The sequence below is a fragment of the Acipenser ruthenus genome, chromosome 9, assembly GCF_902713425.1.
Source record: "Acipenser ruthenus chromosome 9, fAciRut3.2 maternal haplotype, whole genome shotgun sequence".
NCBI lineage: Eukaryota > Metazoa > Chordata > Actinopteri > Acipenseriformes > Acipenseridae > Acipenser > Acipenser ruthenus.
Window position 1 is genome coordinate 8,465,862 of NC_081197.1, and position 19,789 is coordinate 8,485,650.

At 38.8% G+C, this 19,789-nt stretch overlaps 2 protein-coding genes across 3 annotated transcripts; one reads left to right on the forward strand and one right to left on the reverse strand.

Annotated features, from left to right (window-relative positions):
* Positions 1 to 250: 250 nt before the first annotated feature.
* LOC117405353 (chordin-like protein 2) lies at positions 251 to 8,403 on the reverse strand. 2 transcript variants are annotated; one of them, XM_034008330.3, is made up of 11 exons: positions 8,214 to 8,403; positions 6,492 to 6,604; positions 5,862 to 5,955; positions 5,236 to 5,381; positions 4,821 to 4,914; positions 4,371 to 4,447; positions 3,479 to 3,647; positions 2,654 to 2,848; positions 1,824 to 1,997; positions 1,351 to 1,447; positions 251 to 817 (listed from the first exon to the last, which is right to left on the reverse strand). In XM_034008330.3, the coding sequence occupies exons 1-11, from the start codon at positions 8,287 to 8,289 to the stop codon at positions 763 to 765; spliced, it is 1,290 nt and encodes a 429-aa protein (XP_033864221.2). In that variant the 5' UTR covers positions 8,290 to 8,403; the 3' UTR covers positions 251 to 762. The 2 variants fall into 2 exon arrangements, with proteins under 2 accessions (XP_033864221.2, XP_033864219.3); XM_034008328.3 differs by having other exon boundaries at positions 1,355 to 1,447; positions 8,214 to 8,401.
* Positions 8,404 to 10,480: 2,077 nt separating this feature from the next.
* LOC117972947 (E3 ubiquitin-protein ligase RNF169-like) lies at positions 10,481 to 19,322 on the forward strand. Its single transcript, XM_034923502.2, has 6 exons — positions 10,481 to 10,893; positions 12,072 to 12,151; positions 13,436 to 13,579; positions 13,812 to 13,921; positions 14,353 to 14,458; positions 14,766 to 19,322. Exons 1-6 carry the CDS (start codon positions 10,494 to 10,496, stop codon positions 15,870 to 15,872), a joined length of 1,947 nt encoding a protein of 648 aa, XP_034779393.2. The 5' UTR covers positions 10,481 to 10,493; the 3' UTR covers positions 15,873 to 19,322.
* Positions 19,323 to 19,789: the final 467 nt, after the last annotated feature.

Consider the following 19,789-nt stretch of genomic DNA (forward strand, 5'->3'; position numbering starts at 1 on the left):
GTAGCATTTTAGTGACAGTATTAGTGTAAAGCTCAATGTTGTGTTATAAAGAGATTATGACGGTTCTTATAAATGCCTTAGTTACGTTTTTTATAACACTGCTATAGCCTGATTATATTTTTAATAACCTTTATAATATAATGATACATGTATTATTATAAATGATCCTTAAATTAAAGCATTACCATTTTTAGCTGAACTTTGTATGAAAACCGTGCCTTTTTTTAAAGAAAAAGAGAATCCAGAATCGTTCATAATATAGCCAGTATTTTATTACATTTTTATCAATACTGTTGGACAATAACAGACTGCTGTTTAAGTTCCCACCTCAACCCTATAGTGCATTACTTTTCAGTTACAATAAGTATGGCTCCCTTCTCAAGTTATCCACTACAAGTTAATATATCTGCATATGTTGATGCACATTCAATTGAGTCCCTGTTTAGCTAGACGGTAACCCAGGTACAGTAAAAGAACAGCCCTACCCTGTCTGAACATTTTGTGTGTGATTCTTTTTTAGCCTGCAGCTCAAGTGCCTAAACAGAACTAACTGCAATATGTACAGAAGCTGTTTTCTTCTCTTGATACAAGGGTTTGTAGTGTGGTATCGTACTGGCATGGTGATAATGGAAGGCAGTAGTAAAAGAGTTCCTTGTTCACTGAGTGCTGTTTAATCCGGAGAGTTAAGTGGCACACAGTCTGTCCAGTTTCTCTGGGTGTAAAAACTTCGCAACTTCCTTAATTCCTTCATCACACATTCTGCTATCCGTGGCTTCCTTTATCTTGGCTTCTTGTTCCCGGAACTTTTTCCAAGTCTCTAAATGAAAAGAAAAGAAGAGAGGTGCAAGATCGGCTTGACTTGATCATCATTCGCTCTGATAGGTAAGAGGCAGCATTCTTAATGGGCATTTCAAATCAGAAACAAATTATTATATATATATTAATTTGAATTTATGAGGAGGGTTCAGATTTTCTTTAGTTTATCAATGTCAAAAAGAATATTAAAGAAACCTTTCATTACAAAACAGGTAACATTACCATCATTTGGGCTTTTTCAGATGTTTTTAAAAAAAAAAACAGAACGGTAGCATTTTAAAAGTTTATTCTTTTAAAGGTAGTAGGTTCCCTTTTGGAAATAGAGAGAGAGACTTGGCAATTCAAACAAAGCCTACTGTTCCAATGTTATTCTACCTAATTAGACTTTTTTACGCTAGGCACCTACTGCACCTACTTAGTCATATACTTAGGAATTCACTCTGAAACGCACCACAAATGGATTATGTAGCAATAAAAAGGAACTCATAAAAATACATTTTACATCTGGCCCGGCTTAATTTCATCACAACGTACCTACCCTCATCTAGCCTGGTCACCAATATGAAGTTTTCTGGTTGTTCTGCAAATTCCTTCTTCTGAAGCGTCTGAACTTCCATTAATTGCAGTATTCCTGGCGAAGGCATGTGGAAAGATACAGGTTACTACAGTAGACAAGCAAAAACCATGGCAACTGCTGTTGTGCTCCAAGAAAGCCCTCCTCATGAATTCAGTGACAGACCTGTAGACGCCATCCCTGTTTCAATAAATGTGCTGAAATACAGAGCTCTCTTTACCCTTTTATGTTGCTTTCAATTATTGTGCTGCTGCACAAATATTGAATTTTAGAATGGTTTTATATGGCTCTTGTTAAGGTGCTTTGAGCAGCCTTCTGGGATGTATATTGAGTTCTAAATGCCCTTTTCTTTCACTGCAATGTTGAAATCACCACGTACCTAGTCTTTATTATATGGTGAAAATAAATGCTATTTAATTACAGTGCCACATACCTTCTACAGTCTTCCAGACATATATCTCGATATCCACAGCTCCTTCTCTTTCAATGGCGATTTTTCTAACAGTGCTGTCTGTATTAGACTCTGATGGGGATGCAACTTTATAAACCAACAGGTTATTACTGTATGCTTGGAGGCACTGTGTCCTGTTTGTTTCTTCTTTTGTTTCTGTTGACAAACCAGTGAGGCATAGTGAGTGAAACCTCTTACCAGCTCGTCAAACCCCTACCCATTCACACAGCAGTTCAGCTCAGAGTCGTTACCAAAAAGCATGCACGTGGCTCTTCTGTGCAGATGTTAAGACACTCGCTCCATGCATGGTCGCCGGTTCACACCTAGCCTGCTATATTGATACCGTGACTCAGATTCTCATCGGCTGCAGAGGACTAGGAGGGAAGAGCGTCTCACGCAGTGCTGTGCGTTGTGCTGCCGTAATGGATTCTGACCCCTGCTGGTGAGATCAGGTTAAAAGCTTTCTAAACGTTTACTGTGGTATACCATGGTAACGTTATAATAATGCATATGAAAGATACGTTTTCCTGTGTTTAGGAGAAACACTTTGACTTTGATTGTTATTTGTACTTAACTATTGATGTATTGTTTAGTTTGTATGTACTGCACAGTAGGTCGAATGTAAAATTCACTGATACATATTACGTTTAACAGTTGAATGGGCAACAATTTTTAACAATGGAAGGCCACTACTGAAAGTGTGCAATACTTAGAAATACTAAAAGAACTTAGATTCAATGACTAATGTAATTGACACTCACCTTTGAAGACCTTCCATTGCCACTCCACTAGACTGGTACATCTTCACATACCTGGACATGTCTTACAGCACTTCCCTTCAGGCTTCTCCGGGAACTGGCAGGGATATTCGCTGGGGCAAGTGATCTTCCTGCACTCCTGTTTGCCATCCTTACATGTGCACAAGATGCACTCCAGGAGCCTGTGAGGACGCAGAACTGGGTGCCACACCTCTCCGTGGGAATACGTCTTTCCACTGTATACACAAGCTGATATAAGGCACAACGTTTCATCAAACTGGGCCACCATGACCGCCATATAGTCTTACTCTTTATGCCTAGGTCATCATTGATGGAAGTTCTTTTGGTTGCCTGTTGCAACTCTTTGTGAAATTTGCTTTCATAGGACTGCCTGTATCCTGGTGGACTGTTGTCCATCTCACAACATCATAAGCATGAGTAAGACCACCCTCTTACCCATCTAGAGGCCACTCTCTTTATTTAATGTCTACAAAACTGTTTATCAAATTCTTTAGCACAGGTTAGTCTCAGAATATGGGAGTAAAAAGAGGCTGTGGGTCAGTCCATCCAACTGTCTGTATGCCGCACTTACATTTTAACATACCGAGAGAACAGCTTGTTCAATTGGGATAAAACTTCTTGCGGACCTGCATTAGCACACAACAAAATCTGCCTGTCTGTCTGTCAGACCCAATAGATCAAGTCCACTTTATTACCCCTGTACCCCCCATGAGTCAAAACTAATAAACAACAAGCCCCTTAAATTGTATGCCTGAGTTTATTTCAGGGTCTGTAACTTTTGTAGGTGCATTTTATCGGGAGGATACTTCAGAGATGCATATTTACAAAGTCCATTGGCGTCCCCATATTGCTAGTTACCTCTTCTGTGTTTCTCCTGCAGGACGATCTTCACTGTGGTCCCGGTGGCTCCCTTGTGCCAGAAGGTTTTGAGGTTTATGCCCCTGGAGGTGCTGCTCAGAGTTGATGGGGTCGCTCTAACTGCTCTTGTTTTGATCTGCTCCCCTGAACATCGGTCCTGAGAATGCCTCTTGCATTTCAGGGGTCAGAAATGAACAATGTTTGGGTTACAAGATGAACTAACAAGATGAACACGGTCACAGTTTGGAGTTTGAGTGGCTGACTGTGTTCCACTCTTTTCTGTTGAGGACGTACACATTAAACTTTGATACGCCTTGTTGAGAATGGATTTTATCACTGATCATTATGGGAGCAAGTAACGCATATACTACACTATATACTGGAACTTCAATACTTTCCATTCATTCTTAAGCAGTAATTTATTTCTAGCCTGAGAAATCATTCATAATCTTCAGAACAGATTATTAAATAACAATGTCGTTAATGTCATGTAGTATGTGCAGTGTATTAGATGTGTGTTGGTGAAGGTAGATACAGTAGCCAAATTGGAGATTTTTTCATGACCAATTGGTAAGGAAACTAGAATTATTTTCTGTATGAAACACAGTAGGTCCCTGAGCATGATCTTAAATTGCAATTATTACTAATGACAATCAATAAGAGTTGCATGGCTTTTATTTAATTGTACAGTGCAACATAGTTTTGAATTATTGTACAGTCTGCAATTTTGTAAATAATAATAATAACCAGTACATGTATAAAGCATTGTGGCAGAGCTAATCATTGTAACTGCAATAGGGAAACTTGAGGTTTCTATTCCTGTTAAAATAATTGGTATTTTTACACATTTTCTTCTACTAAAATAATTAAATTACAAGAAATAAATACTTACAACGCCTCTATTCAGTTGCAGTTGTTCCCCTTCTTCCATTGATGCATATTTGGGATTGGCAGGAGAATCTGAATGGTCTAAAATCCAGCAGAAAGGGAAAAGGGACAGATGTCAAACCCAATCTTCTGTTCCTGGTTCACTTAAAGATGTTATTGTCCCTGCATGTCTCCCCAGTGACGGTTTATCAGCAAATGGAGTTACACACCCTTTAAAACTGGGTTTGAAGTAGATAAGTGGTAATGGGAACCGGTGAGGTCACACAAAGCCTCTATCTTTCACAGGGAACCCATAATCCTAGTTTGGAATGGGCAGTCGTGTAAATTGCTACAGATTTCACATTTGCCATTTAAATTTCAGCAGCAAGTAAAGGCCTCCGTTTCATTAAATAATTGTACATGGAAACAACAGGATATAATAAAAAAAAGTTAATTGTAATAAAAAAAGAATTACCTTTGCAAAGCTGGCAGCACGTGTCTGGTACAGACACTGGCGTAGAGCAAGTCAGCTTCAGACAAGTCCTCAGACCACAGAAGATGTTTCCATTCTATAAATAATTACAGTAAGCACATAAGTCGGTTGGTAAGCTAGCATTGATTTTACATTTCTCTTCACCAATACCAATCTCCTGGCATGAAGCTCATATTGCTCCAATAAAGGACAGGAAGGCTCAGGTAGTGATCAAACCCATTAGAGGGCTCCCCGACTCAATAAAGACATCTTTTTGTTTTGTTTTATGTTGTTTCCAAACAGTTCTGTATAGCTTTTAATGTGATATTTCTTGATTTGTAGTGTATTGTAATGTATTTTAATGTCACTCTTGAGTTGACTTCTCAGAGAGGATATCCAGGTAAAACATTTTACTTACTGAACAGCTGCACAGCACACACTGATTCGGCTGTCTAGAAGGGAACAATTCATCCGAGGTGAACATCTCGCCTGCTTGGTAAATGGTCCCGTTGTACTGGCAGGACTTGAGGGGGGCTCTGAGACCCACTGGGCTTTTCGGTTCAGCTTTAGGAATAGAAATACCCAATATATTGCATGTTTGAAGATATGCTGGTAGATGGCGATCCATGGGGGGATGATACCATTTTGTGTGTTGAAAGTGCATTAAAAAACTATGAATGCAGCAAGTGTGTGCTATATATTGCAGATCTTTCCATGTGTCTGAACTAGTACAGGTGTTATAATTCTAACCATATAGATTTACTTTTAAATCTCCGGGAAAACATCTGTTTAAAGGGTATGAAATATTCCTTGTGCTAGTTTATTAGTCAATTTTCCCCAAGGAAAAGTTTTCATTGTGTTTTGCATGGGAATAAAAGTCTTAATAACAGTAAATAAAATATGGCGACTTATATAGTTAACAGATGAAAAATAGGTTTTTATTCTCATTCTCTATAAAATTGTGATAAAAGTACCTGTTTATCTGTAACATATTGAACTGTTCAGTTTTTCACCATTTGAAATTCTATGGGTCTTATTCCTTACCTGCACATCTCGGACAGCACTGCTGTGAATCAATCACTGGATTCTCACACTGAAGGACAGGACATTTAATGCTGTTGCAGTTCACATGGCCAGTCTACAGAGTCAAAGTAAAACATTGGTAGACTTTGACTAGCTGCCCCGAATTAAAGAACATACTGTACACCGTGATGTGAAAAACGGATGACCTTCCATAAACTGTTTATTGATTTATGCTTTATTAGAATGCTACAGGTATTGAAAAAAAATACACCTTCTGTTGGAGAATATTGCATAATTAACGGAGTAAAATAAGACCAATATCAAAATGCTGTCATAATAACCTAACCCTAATAGAAGTTTACTGAGGTATATAAAGGTATGCCAAATTAATAAGGCACAGGTAAGCATGGCAAAGCATGAAGAAGTGTTAACGTGTTTTTATTTTTATTTTACCACATTGCTAATGACGTACCCACCCTAGAAGGATTTATTAGGACCTAGTCTGTCCCAAAAACACTGTGAAGAGTATCTCTACCGGGGGTTGAGGTTCATCGCCAGATTTGGTGCTCAGATGATGGTCCAATTGTATGCAATGATTCTTTAAGCACCTTATGTATTGTGTTTAAAATTTAAAAAAAGAATGCAGGGTACCTCAGCGCATGTGCATCGTATGCAGAACATGAAGCCATGGGGCTCAAGATAGGGGTGCCAGCTGTCTCCTGGGTTGTACCTCTTTTCTTTGAATGTGCAGAATGTTTCCAAAGCTGTGGAAACAAAGCCATTTAAAGATCTTAAAAATGTAACATCAGCACTGGAAAAAAAAATAGGCAGTACAAAAAAGGACCACTGTGGGTAGCAAGGATGGTCCTCTATCAGTCTGTCAGATCTACTGTCTTGTTCATTGTGACTGAAACTGACTTCCAACTGTTTTAGAATTCATGTTGGGATGTCATTTGTAAACCAAATGAATCAATAGATTTAAAAAGTAAACTGTGATTGTTATTATGCTGAAATAACATTTTCAAGTATTATTTAGAGCTAGATCAATGGGTTTAAGATCTGGACCAATAGGCATTGGAACAGACCCAGATAACCGGACAGAAACACAGACAGACCTGGGCTGATGACTTAGATCTGAGGGTCCATAGGAGACCCTAGATGAAGGACCAGTGACACACAGGGACCCAGATTAGATCTAGAGACATACAAACTGGAGCAATAGGTGTTCCAAACCATCTCTCATATTCCATTGGGTCAGCCTGCTGTTCCATTACATCATAATATAAATGTGAGTGCACCTGGAATTATAATCCATTTCAACTATTAGCGAATTAACCTGTGAACTGCGTGATCTCTTTACCTTTCATCAGACAGTCACAGTGGTCACGAATCTTCCATTTTTCATAAGCACATTAAAAAACTATAAAGGTGAGCTGTAATCATACATGTTTATTAAACAATGAGAATAATTTGTTTCATTTATCTTTAAATTATTATTATTTATTTCTTAGCAGACGCCCTTATCCAGGGTGACTTACAATTGTTACAAGATATCACATTATACATTATTTCACATACAATTACCCATTTATACAGTTGGGTTTTTACTGGAGCAATCTAGGTAAAGTACCTTGCTCAAGGGTACAACAGTAGTGTCCCCCCACCAGGGATTGAACCCACAACCCTCCGGTCAAGAGTCCAGAGCCCCAATGTAAGTTGTTTTATATGCTTAATTTTTAATCTGTTATTATTTAATTTAAGATTTACAATTTATAAGCTTAGTTCAAATAATAAATACAATTTTGAATACATTCGTTTATTTTGTACTAACCAGTACCAGTGTATACTGCCAACTGACTGCCTTACTGTTGCTTATAATACTACAAGGATGCAATAAAGAACCATCTGAATGCAAACAACATTTTATAACGGCTTTTATTGCTTTATCATACTATAAACGTGTTCTAAAGCAATACAGTATTACAACTATATACATAAACAGGTATCATAATGAAGCTAATTACCAAGCATGCAAGTAAGCAACACAGTAAACATACATTGGAATAATAATAATAATAATAATAATAATAATAATAATAATAATAATAATAAAACGTTTGTAATATGTAATATACGACAGCTGTGTAATGTCATTCTTCCACTTTTAAAACACCCACCTATCTCAGAATAATGAAATAGTTAAATTGCTATTTAGGGTAATTTCTTTGTGTTTTTTCATTGCGACTACTGTAAACCTGGCTCTATTCAACAAGCTCAGTCTAACTGCGTAACATGTCCCCATTTATCCTCACCACAGTATTGCAAAATAAATATTGCGCTGATATTTTATTTTGTTCCTATTAGTCTACTTACTTTTTCTGGGTCTCGGGGCTTCTGCTTCAGAGGTGAAATACAGGAAAAAACTGAAAAAGAACAAAAGGTGCTTCATGTCGACGAGAAAATAAATACAATTACAAACTTTAAACGTTGTCAAGGACTACAAAAATACTGTACGGTTGTAAAGAGACAGGAATACAGTGAATAACTCCACGTCAAATTATAAATGTAATCAAAACTTTTATCGACGATGCGCGCCTCCTACAGGAGAAATGATACGGTGTTTTTGGTCTGAACATGAATCAACTATCATGCGACTTTCTTTCCTTTTTCGTAAAGAAACTGGTGTCATGTTAGCAACTGAACTGAAATTGTACAGTGGATGTGTTTTTATAGGGACCATTTGAAATATATATATATATATATATATATATATATATACACACACACAGCATTACCTAGCATATTATATCAACATATTTCTAAAATGCGTAGATTTTCTGTGGACAGATTTAAACAGATACTTATAAAATTTTCTAAATAGATCCATCCCGAAAGCTGGCCCATAGTTTTGCATATCTAGGTAGTCCAGCAAATTTAAAATGTAAATATCCAGTAACTAAACAGCATACTGTATAACGGCTTGCTCATCCAGAATGATTTCCAAAACAGGGTTTTAGAATACAGCTTACATGCAACCATCTTCTTGTATCAGTCCTTTGTTTGAACCAGACTGTAACAGGTTGGATGGAGAGTCTAGCCATAGCTCCTCATCCCGGCTCTCTCATCCCACACCATACAAATTGTACTGTTGAAGTGAGGTGTTCTTGTTATTTCACCCAACCTTTTCAGGGCCATGATGACTTAATTCAAACAAATGTAATACATTATAAGTTGAAAACATGTGCTCAGCCACTCCATCGCATCTAATCAATTGTCATTGCCTGACGAAATAATACAAAGGGATGCTTAGTTTTAGTGTAGACACTGACAGTGGTTTATTGGGATGAAGTAGTGACTGACATGCACAGTTACAAACGTATGAGTTGTCCTGCATGACATTTCTGCAAGATCGCTGTATCGTGTTTGAATTTCATATTTACTATAATTATACATACAGTAGTTAGAGACAGCTATGGAAGAAGAACACTCCGAAAGATTGCAGCCATCGTGAAGGGACGTGCATAAAACAAACCATTGCGTTAACACGAGAAGCTAGTCCTGTACAGGCAGTGACTATGCTAATTAACCATAAGTGCCCATTGACAGACATCCTGTTTCTTTAGATATTCAATCCAGCAATAAGCTTTACTGTCAGTAGTTAATTAAATACTTTTTTTTAACTTTGAATAATTCGTGACATGTGATGGGGCTGTACACTTCACCTGACGTATCAACTGAACACACCATATGCTCCAGAAAAAAATAAAATTAAAATAAACTGAAGACCTTAGGGTTATTGGTGAGTTGAATCATCGGCCTACTTGCCGTTGCGTTGTGCACTGAGGTCCTTGTCACAAAGATAGCATGCATCTATGTGCAAACAAAACCTGGCTTTTGAATATAGACACAGTGGGGCGAGATGTGTATGAAAAAAAATTGGTAACAGTATTAAGTGTTATTCTAGACATGATGAGCAACAATTTGTGAACAGAGATCATAATATATAAACATACATTTTGTGAAATAATATGATAATCCAAAAATTATTTTGGCAATATTATATTTATTGACATGATGTCACTGTGCTGGTGTTACGGTCCCTTATAAAAGTGTACCATACTAAAAGTATAGCAAAGTGTAGCTCATAGTGAAAACACAGAAAACACAGGCAAGCATTGTAAATTATTGCGAGGTATGGTAAAGCATATGAAAAACCATGGTAAACTGTTGTAAATGCATAGTTTAACCACGAGAAAAGCATTGTAAAAAGGTCAAATACCATGGTACACGAATGTATTTGTACATTTTAGTCTGGACTGGGTACACTTGGATTGCAAATTTTGAAATGTAAAGGTTTGAAATTGGCCGGGCGCTCGTCTGGGAGTTCCGCAGAAGATCCAGACAGCTTGCTAAACGCTAGTCGGTGTGCCTCATAAAAATGAATAGGTGGGTCGGGAGAAAAATAATTAACGACAACACAAAAATGAGGATCATCTAAATTATACATAAACAAATCAATAGAGGTGCTTGATTTGCGGATCCATACAGAAAATATACTCCCCCACCACTACCACCGTCCCGAAATGTATTACATAATTATTCATGAGCCGAAGGGGGTGGGGTTACTTTCCAGTGGAAGACGTAGGAATAAACATGGCGACGCTGAGCTCCTCAAAGTCCTCCAGCGGGCTGAGGGCCGAGAGAAAGCAGCAAAAACACAGTTCTCGGTGCGTTGAGACCGGGACGGGGGCGATGACAGCGACCCGGTTTCTTACGTTGGAGGAGGCCGTGTGTCCGGTGTGTCTAGAGATTTTTCTAGAGCCTGTTACAATGCCCTGCAGACACTCTGTGTGTCTGCCTTGTTTTAAACGGACCGTAGAGTTGTCCAGCCTCTGCTGCCCGCTTTGTCGACTCAGGGTGTCCAGCTGGGCCCGGCGACACACTCGGGACCGTACCCTGGTAAACACCGAGCTCTGGGATTTGGTCCGGCGGAGCCACCCAGATAGGTGCAAGCGAAGAATGGAGTCGAAGGATGTCCAGGCCGTTGAAGACGGTAAGGAAATTAACTTAATTGGTAAATCTCAATGAATAAAACGGTATTTTTTAAAACGTTCTAATATTTGGGCGCCCTGTTCAGTTTATTAACGTTATTGTTCATGCGTTTTGTAACAGTTTTTTTTTTTTGTTTGCAGTATGCTAGTTTGGTTGTCCTGAAATGAAAAAAAAAGTTTTGACGTGTGCCTGCGCGAGTGTCTGTCTGTGATGCAATTCAGCTGGTTTGTTTTGGTCGTTCTGCTGTTAAGGCGTCGCACAGTAAATAGAGCCTTGGACTTTTACACTTTTTCGTTGAGATAGCTTCAGGACTCCTGTATAAAATACGGAACTTTTCCTTGTTCTTAAAAGTTACCCCATGGTAAACAAAACAAAAAATCCATCATATTTTACAGTTTCCATTTATTTGAACCACCACCATCATTTGGGATAACTACTCTTTTATGTTGTAATGTGGCCCCAAATCCAGAGAATAGGGTGCTGGCATATGATATTTAAGTTGAAATTCATGTCAAAATATATTATGCAGACTTTTTTGGCCTAATTGTGTGAGAGATGCATCTGCAATGTTTGCATTGGTGTTGATGTTGAAGATAGTTAAATTGCTGTCAAACAGTGGATTTCAGCTCTGCCAGCAGTGCCAGGCCTGACACTTTCTCTTTCGATTCCCTACCCGTGTGTCATGGCTTGTAAGATCTACTTGGTGTGTATGCAGGTCTTTACAGTAACCCATTTTCTTGGAGCACCAATTTTATAAACACAGAATCCTTCAGTGTTGAGTAGGTCTGTCTGCCTTGCAGCATAACTGCCTCATGGAACCAGCTGGCTTAGGAGAAAGCTGAGTGGAGTGTTATTCAACACCTCAGACAATACTGCTGCCAGGTTGAATTGATATTTGTTTTTGGGAGAGATTCTGCTTTTGTAATCAAGATGCACAGCACTGCTGTTCTTGCACAGTATGTTCCTGGGAAGACTCCTCCGAACTTTATTTTACATGTCTAGGCATGTACTACTCATAATGGGAGGAGCTAACCAGCGTAGAAGATTGGAGCACCTTTTTGCATTTCAAAAATAGAGAAGCAAATTGACCTCAGCCTCAAGCAGTAGGACTCTCAGAACTGTACTGGGATCGTTTTCAAATGTTACTTCTGCTTAACACCTTTTCTGTTTTCTCCTTAGAAATAATATTCCTTGCTCCTCCTGTTCATCTTTGTAAACCTGGAGAGCTGCGGCAAGAATATGAAAAACATATGAAAAAGGTAAAAATGTGTTCACTACTGATTGGAGAGCCTAGTGCCTTAATTGGTACCTTTTTCCGTTACTCTGTCATGTGGTGCATTAAAAAGGTAAATGACAATATGTCCTATGTAATATACATTCTTTATTTTCAAATAATGCAAGAATTTGTGCTAAACGCAAGATGTTGAAATGAGCAGTTGCATGCACCTGTTGAGTGGTGAATCCTGTTTTCTTTTTAGCAGTGAGTTACTTTGTGATAACATACTCAATTGCATTGATTAAGATGCAAGGTATATTGCAAGGTGCTTATTATGTTTTTGAAGTGTGCTTGTAATTACAGTTAAGCGGCCTTTATTATTATTATTATTATTATTATTTATTTCTTAGCAGACGCTCTTATCCAGGGCGACTTACAATTGTTACAAGATATCACATTATTTTTACATACAATTACATTGTTTTTTACAAATTGTTTTTTACAAATTATTTTTACATACAATTACCCATTTATACAGTTGGGTTTTTACTGGAGCAATTTAGGTAAAGTACCTTGCTCAAGGGTACAGCAGCAGTGTCGCCCACCTGGGATTGAACCCACAACCCTCTGGTCAAGAGTCCAGAGCCCTAACCACTACACCACACTGCTGCCCCTTTCTGTGGAACAGTGCATGACATGGACACTCCCAAGTCTGACATGCCCTGACATCTACACGTGGTGCACATCAAAGACCTATACATACACTAGTGCACTCCAGGTGACTTCTGCTATACCTTGGAGATGCAAACAGCTGGCACATATTTTAAAAAATATTAAGATTATGAACAATATCTTGTTGCATAAACATTGTATCAAGAATAGATGATTTCACAGTGGCACTTCCTTTATGAATTATTTGTGTTCTAGGGTTTGGTTGGTAGATGTGTGGGCCAAGCTGACCACACATAGTAAAGATATTATGATGAATGATATCAAATTGTTATAATTTTTGGTGTTTCCAAGAGATCTATGGTATGTTAAGTTTGTTACAGTTTTTGAATACCATGCGCTTGTGTGTTGTGCTTTTTTAGTAATTTGTTCTTCTTTTTTAAACACTCAAAAATCAAAATGAGCAATTGGAGAGATTAGGATCTGTTCATCCTGCATGTAATACAACACCAGTTTATTTTAAAACACCAGTTTATTTTAAAACACCATTAAAAAAAAAAAAAAAAAAAAACCCACACATAAACCAAATGTAGGATGTACTTAATTATATGAGGGTTTGGTTGGATTCCCATTTTAAATTTGATTTCTCATCTGTCAGTTAGTGAATGAAAAAGAAGAGGGAGACAGAGCTTCGGAGGAGCTGATTCAAAAAATCTTGGAGGATGACAGAAGGTATCTGGAGAAAAAACGTCAACAGCAAAGAAAAGGGGAAGCCGGGGCTCTGCAGCTCTCTCAGGAGCCTGTAAGTTATCAATTCTGTGAACACTGATGGAATTCTTTTTATTAAATGAATATCGCACAAGCTACGGTACGATTAAATTACAATGGAATGGCTAAACCATAGCGGGTAGTCGCTGATCATTATTAAAGAGCACTGCTCTCAAGCAGCTATGATTTTATTCCCCTGCTGGGTGACCTCTCTAAAGGCGCACTGGATTGCTTCTGTGTCATTAATCCTTCTTTCGGTCACTCAGGTGAATCTGGTGTTATCAGACTCGGAGAATGAAGAGCCGGTGGGAGGCAGGACCAGGCACCGTTCTGCATTTGTTAAGAGGACCAGAAAATCACCCGATTCCTGCAGAAGGTAAAAATATTCCTAGCTTATGAAATTGGGGAGGATCAGTTTTAAGGTTTACAAAAGACATCACAAACGCAGTGTATGTATCTTCTTGCACAGAATTTTCTAATGTCTTTGTCATTTTTTACAGTAGGTGAGTAGTAGTCTACAGTATTAGGTTTCAAGGGCTACAATGTTAATATATGTGTAGAAGCCAGTCACTTGCACATAATAGGCTGGAGCTTGCAGGGAACAAGTCCATGTACCTGGATTTGCTCATCGGAATGCTGTAATTTTCTGCAAATGATTTTCAGAGCAATGGCATTCACTGCATAAATATCCCTTTCAAAAGAAAGGAAATCGCTGTTTTGCCAACCCAACTAACACTGAGAGCAGAGACCAAAAAATGAGCATTCTAATGGCATTTGAAACTGAATATAACTTGTTCATCTCCCTAGTGGGTTACATTGCAGTGGAGTGCAGAGGAGCCAAAGCTGCACTGACACACAAGAGGAAAGCAGAGCAAAGATCAGATGCCCTTCGCATGCGGCTCTTATGGCCAAGGTAAAGCCTTACCTGCTTTTGTCACAGAAGATGTTGATGGTAGATGGTTCAGATACAACCAAAGCCATTCACAAACTGGTTTATCATAAGCTTCTTATTTTAAACCATGCCGTGTGTTTGCTTTTTGTAGAACCATGTCCTGTTTCCTTTTCTTAAAACGGCTCAAAGGTTTAGCCTCAGCTCAATATTAAAACATAATAAACTAATATTGTAAGAAATGTAATGATGTAACTGTAAACGGTCGCATTTCACTTTTGTTTTGGTAATGTTAATTAGTAATGTATTTTAAATTCCTTTGTGTTTTTAGGGTGTTGCAGCATATAGCTCCAACTCTGGCATCCTTCTGTCATCAGAAAACAGCCGTTCATTTTCTGCACCAAACTTGACTTCTGATAAAAGGCAGACCTGCCGTTCTCTATTAGGCACTTCTGCTGCTTCCACAGCACCCCTGTCCAAACCAGAGAGGTCCATCAGCCCTGAGAGCAATGACAGCATCTCTGAGGAGCTGAACCACTTCAAACCCATTGTTTGCTCGCCGTGCACTCCCCCCAAAAGACTACCAGATGGGAGAGTGCTGGAGCCCACCATTGTCAAATCCACTCCCCTCAATCTGAGCCGTAGCCTCCAGAAATCTACTACCTACGAGGCCAGCCCAACAATCCTGCAGAAGTGGAAGCAGATTGAGCAGGACAGGCACAAAAATAAGGCTGCCTCCAAAGGAACCATTACCGTTTCTCTTAATGAAGATTTTGCCCCGAAGGCGAGACTGGGAGGATTGCATACACTTCCACCCGGTAATGAGAACCAGAGGCGAGCGGGTTGCCCATCTTCGGACGAGACGTTAGCGAAAGCCAGCTTCCCTGCTGCAATGTCGCAGGCAGGCGGGTTGTCCTCTGAAAAGGGTATGACCTCGATTGGCAAGAAAAGAAGGTTGATATTTGATCAGCCAGAAAAGGAAGACTGCAGAGTTGTGACCAGATCAGAGACAGAACATGTACCTTTGACTGTTAATCCGCAGCAAGTGACCTGTGAGACTGTTGCCTGTAAAAACAAGCCAGCGGGACAAGCTGGGCGTCAGAAACCAGAAGACATATGTAGACCTACCTCTCAAAGAGGTATGAAAAGGAGTCAAAAGACAAAGCACTTGGAGGAGGGCGGAAAAGCAAAGAGGCTGAGGCCCTCCAGCCGGGTGGAAATGGGCTCCGAGTGCGATTCAAACAGCTTTGACGGACATTGGTCACAGCGCGAGGAGGACTGTAAACTAGCTTTAAAACTGCAGAGACAGTTTGATTTAGAGCGGCGAAATGTTGACCGACGGAAGGGCACCCCTGACAACTATCTCATACGTTCGTGGAACAATTCTGACGTGAAACAGATTCCACGTCGCTCTGGGAGAATGGGGAAAAGAAAGTAGCACTTTAACTAAGAATGGTGAAAGGGTTAGTTGCGCGTTTATATTATTATTATTATTATTATTATTATTATTATTATTATTATTACTACTATTTTTTACATTCAGCAAACTCTTACATTAACTCCTTGCAAAAAAAATAAAGAAAGAAATCTGGAAATTTGAACAATTGCAATATCTTGTTTTCTCATTCACTGCAACTTAGGTTGGTGTTTGTGAGGATATGTATTGGAAGAGCAGTGTGTTAAGAGAAAACATACACAGAAGACTCTTGCCTGTAAAACAGTTATTGGTTTGTGAAAAATGGTGTTCTATCTGGAGGAATCCCAGGCACAACACTAATTCAATTATGTTAAGATTTTTTTTCTCTACTAATGAGATCCATCGAGGGTAATTTTGGGCTGAAATTAAGATATAAAATAGATTACCTGTAAGTTATCATTTTAGGGTCTGAGCTGTTTGCCTGTTTTACTGTTAAGGTTACAGGTACATGTCATACATGAAATTAATCTGCACACTAGGCTTCCACAAAAAAAAAATATCTGTATGTGTACAATGAAACTTCAACATAGGGAACATGGAGATAGAGATATATATATATATATAGTACTGTGCAAAAGTTTTAGGCAGGTGTGGAAAAAATGCTGCAAAGTAAGAATGCTTTAAAAAATAGACATGTTAATAGATTATATTTATCAATTAACTAAATGCAAAGTGAGTGAACAGAAGAAAAATCTAAATCAAATCCATATTTGGTGTGACCACCCTTTGCCTTCAAAACAGCATCAATTCTTCTAGGTACACTTGCACAAAGTCAGGGATTTTGTAGGCATATAGTCAGGTGTATGATCAAACAATTATACCAAACAGGTGCTAATGATCATCAATTCAATATGTAGGTTGAAACACACTCATTAACTGAAACAGAAACAGCTGTGTAGGAGGAATAAAACTGGGTGAGGAACAGCCAAACTCAGCAAACAAGGTGAGGTTGCTGAAGACAGTTTACTGTCAAAAGTCATACACCATGGGAAGACTGAGCACAGCAATAAGACACAAGGTATTTATACTGCATCAGCAAGGTCTCTCCCAGGCAGAAATTTCAAGGCAGACAGGGGTTTCCAGATGTGCTGTCCAAGCTCTTTTGAAGAAGCACAAAGAAACGGGCAACGTTGAGGACCGTAGACGCAGCGGTTGGCCAAGGAAACTTACTGCAGCAGATGAAAGACACATCATGCTTACTTCCCTTCGTAATCGGAAGATGTCCAGCAGTGCCATCAGCTCAGAATTGGCAGAAAACAGTGGGACCCTGGTACACCCATCTACTGTCCGGAGAAGTCTGGTCAGAAGTGGCCTTCATGAAAGACTTGCGGCCAAAAAGCCATACCTCCGACGTGGAAACAAGGCCAAGCGACTCAACTATGCACGAAAACACAGGAACTGGGGTGCAAAAAAATGGCAGCAGGTGCTCTGGACTGATGAGTCAAAATTTGATATACAGAAGGCAGTTTGTTCGCTGAAGGGCTGGAGAGCGGTACACAAATGAGTGTCTGCAGGGAACAGTGAAGCATGGTGGAGGTTCCTTGCAAGTTTGGGGTTGCATTTCTGCAAATGGAGTTGGGGATTTGGTCAGAATTAATGGTCTCCTCAATGCTGAGAAGTACAGGCAGATACTTATCCATCATGCAATACCATCAGGGAGGCATCTGATTGGCCCCAAATTTATTCTGCAGCATGACAACGACCGCAAACATACAGCGAAAGTCATTAAGAACTATCTTCAGCGTAAAGAAGAACAAGGAGTCCTGGAAGTGATGGCATGGCCCCCACAGAGCTCGGATCTCAACATCATCGAGTCTGTCTGGGATTACATGGAGAGAGAAGCAACTGAGGCTGCCTAAATCCACAGAAGAACTGTGGTTAGTTCTCCAAGGTGTTTGGGCCAACATACCTGCCGAGGCTTAAATGGCCATCAAAGTGGCGACCATGGCAACCGAACTCTAACAGCTCTTGTCTCATGCATCTGATCCACAAACACCAAAAACAAATACATATTTATCAGAAAATAGGTCAATTTTCTTATTTTTTAAAGATTTTATTTGAAAGTGTTTGTTTGCTGCAGTGAGGTAGGTCTGTTTTATAGCGCAGCAGTAACATTGCAAAAATCATTCAATGCTATCTCCTAATGTGGTCATCTACCGGAAATACACAAATAGGACCTCGTTTTAAAGCTCTGATTCTCCTCTTTCCAACGACGGGCTGTCTCGTACAGTGCCTGAGTAAAAAGAGTTAAAGGACCAGGTCGCTGGTGAGATACTTAACATTGGGTGGACCCTAAAGAATTAACTGACTTGGATAAAACAAGAGACTTGCCTTCTGTGGCATATGTAGTCATTCAAAGGGATATGCTGTTTTCATATTCCGGTTTCCATTTTACGTTGTGGAAATGCTGTTCTGTTTAATCACTGCAGGAAGAAAAATTATTAGTTTTGTGTTGTGAAAAGAACCAAATGCACACCTGCCATTCTTTTTGCAGTAGGCTAATATTCCCAATGCAGAGTATAATTTATAATGTTTTTTTTCTGTTCTTTACAGAAGACAGCCCTTGTTAAGTTTGTTAGAAATGTATTATTAATATACTATTTTCAGATTTTTAAAGATAAGCATGTTACTGTTTCATTTTCCATGGACTATAAAGACACCTAGTGGCAATCGCTGCTATTCCTCGATGGAATTGGGAGCAGTAAAATCTATACTGGGTAAGAAAGTGTTTGCTTATTTTTATAGACTCTGACTGGCATTGGGTAAGATTAGATCTTATTTGAGACGGAACCCAGCCAGCGGGGTAATAATTGAAGACGCAGCTTGCACTTTGTTACTGTGAGGTAAATTGGGCTTGAATGATTTATGGAAGCCACTTGAAATGTTCACTGTTGCAATAGGTTTGCATAATCAGCACTTAATAAATGACAAGGAGCATTATTAAAAATTACACAAATGACTATCTTATTTAACAGAATACCTGCTAAGCATATAGTGACATTTGTAAGGTCCCTTTTGGAGCATTATATTAACAGTATGTTGATATCAAACAAACAAAAGATTAATGTTTTAAATTGCTGTGGCATTTTTATGTCTTGGATCTTGTTTTTAACCCGTAGCCTGCACCTATTTACCCTTTTTGAGGTTGCATCCTCCTTTGCATCTGCAAAAAAAATGCCTTGATGGGGAAGAAGCCCCACTGGTCCCAGTAAACTCCTCGGGAGCTTTTAAAAGTGGAAGACACAGGCAGTGGCTAACTGTCTTCAGTATTAAATTGAACAGACATGTGCTTGGTATGTATACTGCTTAACAAATAATGTTGTATGCAAAGTTCTTGTACTGTTCTTGCTTTCCTGCAGTTACCAAGTTACAAAGATGATTAAAACAGTATTCCAAAGGGCTATCCGCAAATTGTGTGTTTGCAGTTATTTGGTTTGTTTTTTGTTTCCAGTGTTTTGTAATTGTGAACCAGTAATGGACTTCTTGTTAATCTCTATAATGTTGAATTGAAATGTTGGTGCAGTTTAGTGCATCAAACCCCATAGCCGTTCCCTTGTATCTCACATGTTTTCATTCTTCAAACCTTTGGAAAACAGTGAGGTCTTACTGAAGTGTATGATTCATAAATGTATATTTAATAGTTATTGGGGGCTGTAGTCTCCCAATCGTATTAATACTCTGTGTTTTTTGTTTTTTTTAACAAACTGTTTTTGCATAGACTAAAATGCACTCTAACAATTTTTTTACTTTATCTGCCAAGTAGAAATTAGATAGATAGATAGATATAAATTATAGGTAGAGAAGGAAAACTGTAGATGAAAGAATTAGTGCCAATAGAGGTTATTTTGCTAATTTAGCTGTATATGGAAAATGAAAAC

Excerpts from the sequence above, each read along its gene's own strand:
- LOC117972947 (XM_034923502.2), top strand. The coding sequence starts at position 10,494 with ATGGCGACGCTGAGCTCCTCAAAGTCCTCCAGCGGGCTGAGGGCCGAG. Across the intron at positions 12,152-13,435 it reads ATGAAAAACATATGAAAAAG|TTAGTGAATGAAAAAGAAGA; the intron begins GTAAAAATGTGT and ends CTCATCTGTCAG. Across the intron at positions 14,459-14,765 it reads ATGCGGCTCTTATGGCCAAG|GGTGTTGCAGCATATAGCTC; the intron begins GTAAAGCCTTAC and ends TTGTGTTTTTAG.
- LOC117405353 (XM_034008328.3), bottom strand. The coding sequence starts at position 8,289 with ATGAAGCACCTTTTGTTCTTTTTCAGTTTTTTCCTGTATTTCACCTCT. Across the intron at positions 6,605-8,213 it reads AGCCCCGAGACCCAGAAAAA|CTTTGGAAACATTCTGCACA; the intron begins GTAAGTAGACTA and ends TTGTTTCCACAG. Across the intron at positions 5,382-5,861 it reads GTGCTGTCCGAGATGTGCAG|CTGAACCGAAAAGCCCAGTG; the intron begins GTAAGGAATAAG and ends CTATTCCTAAAG.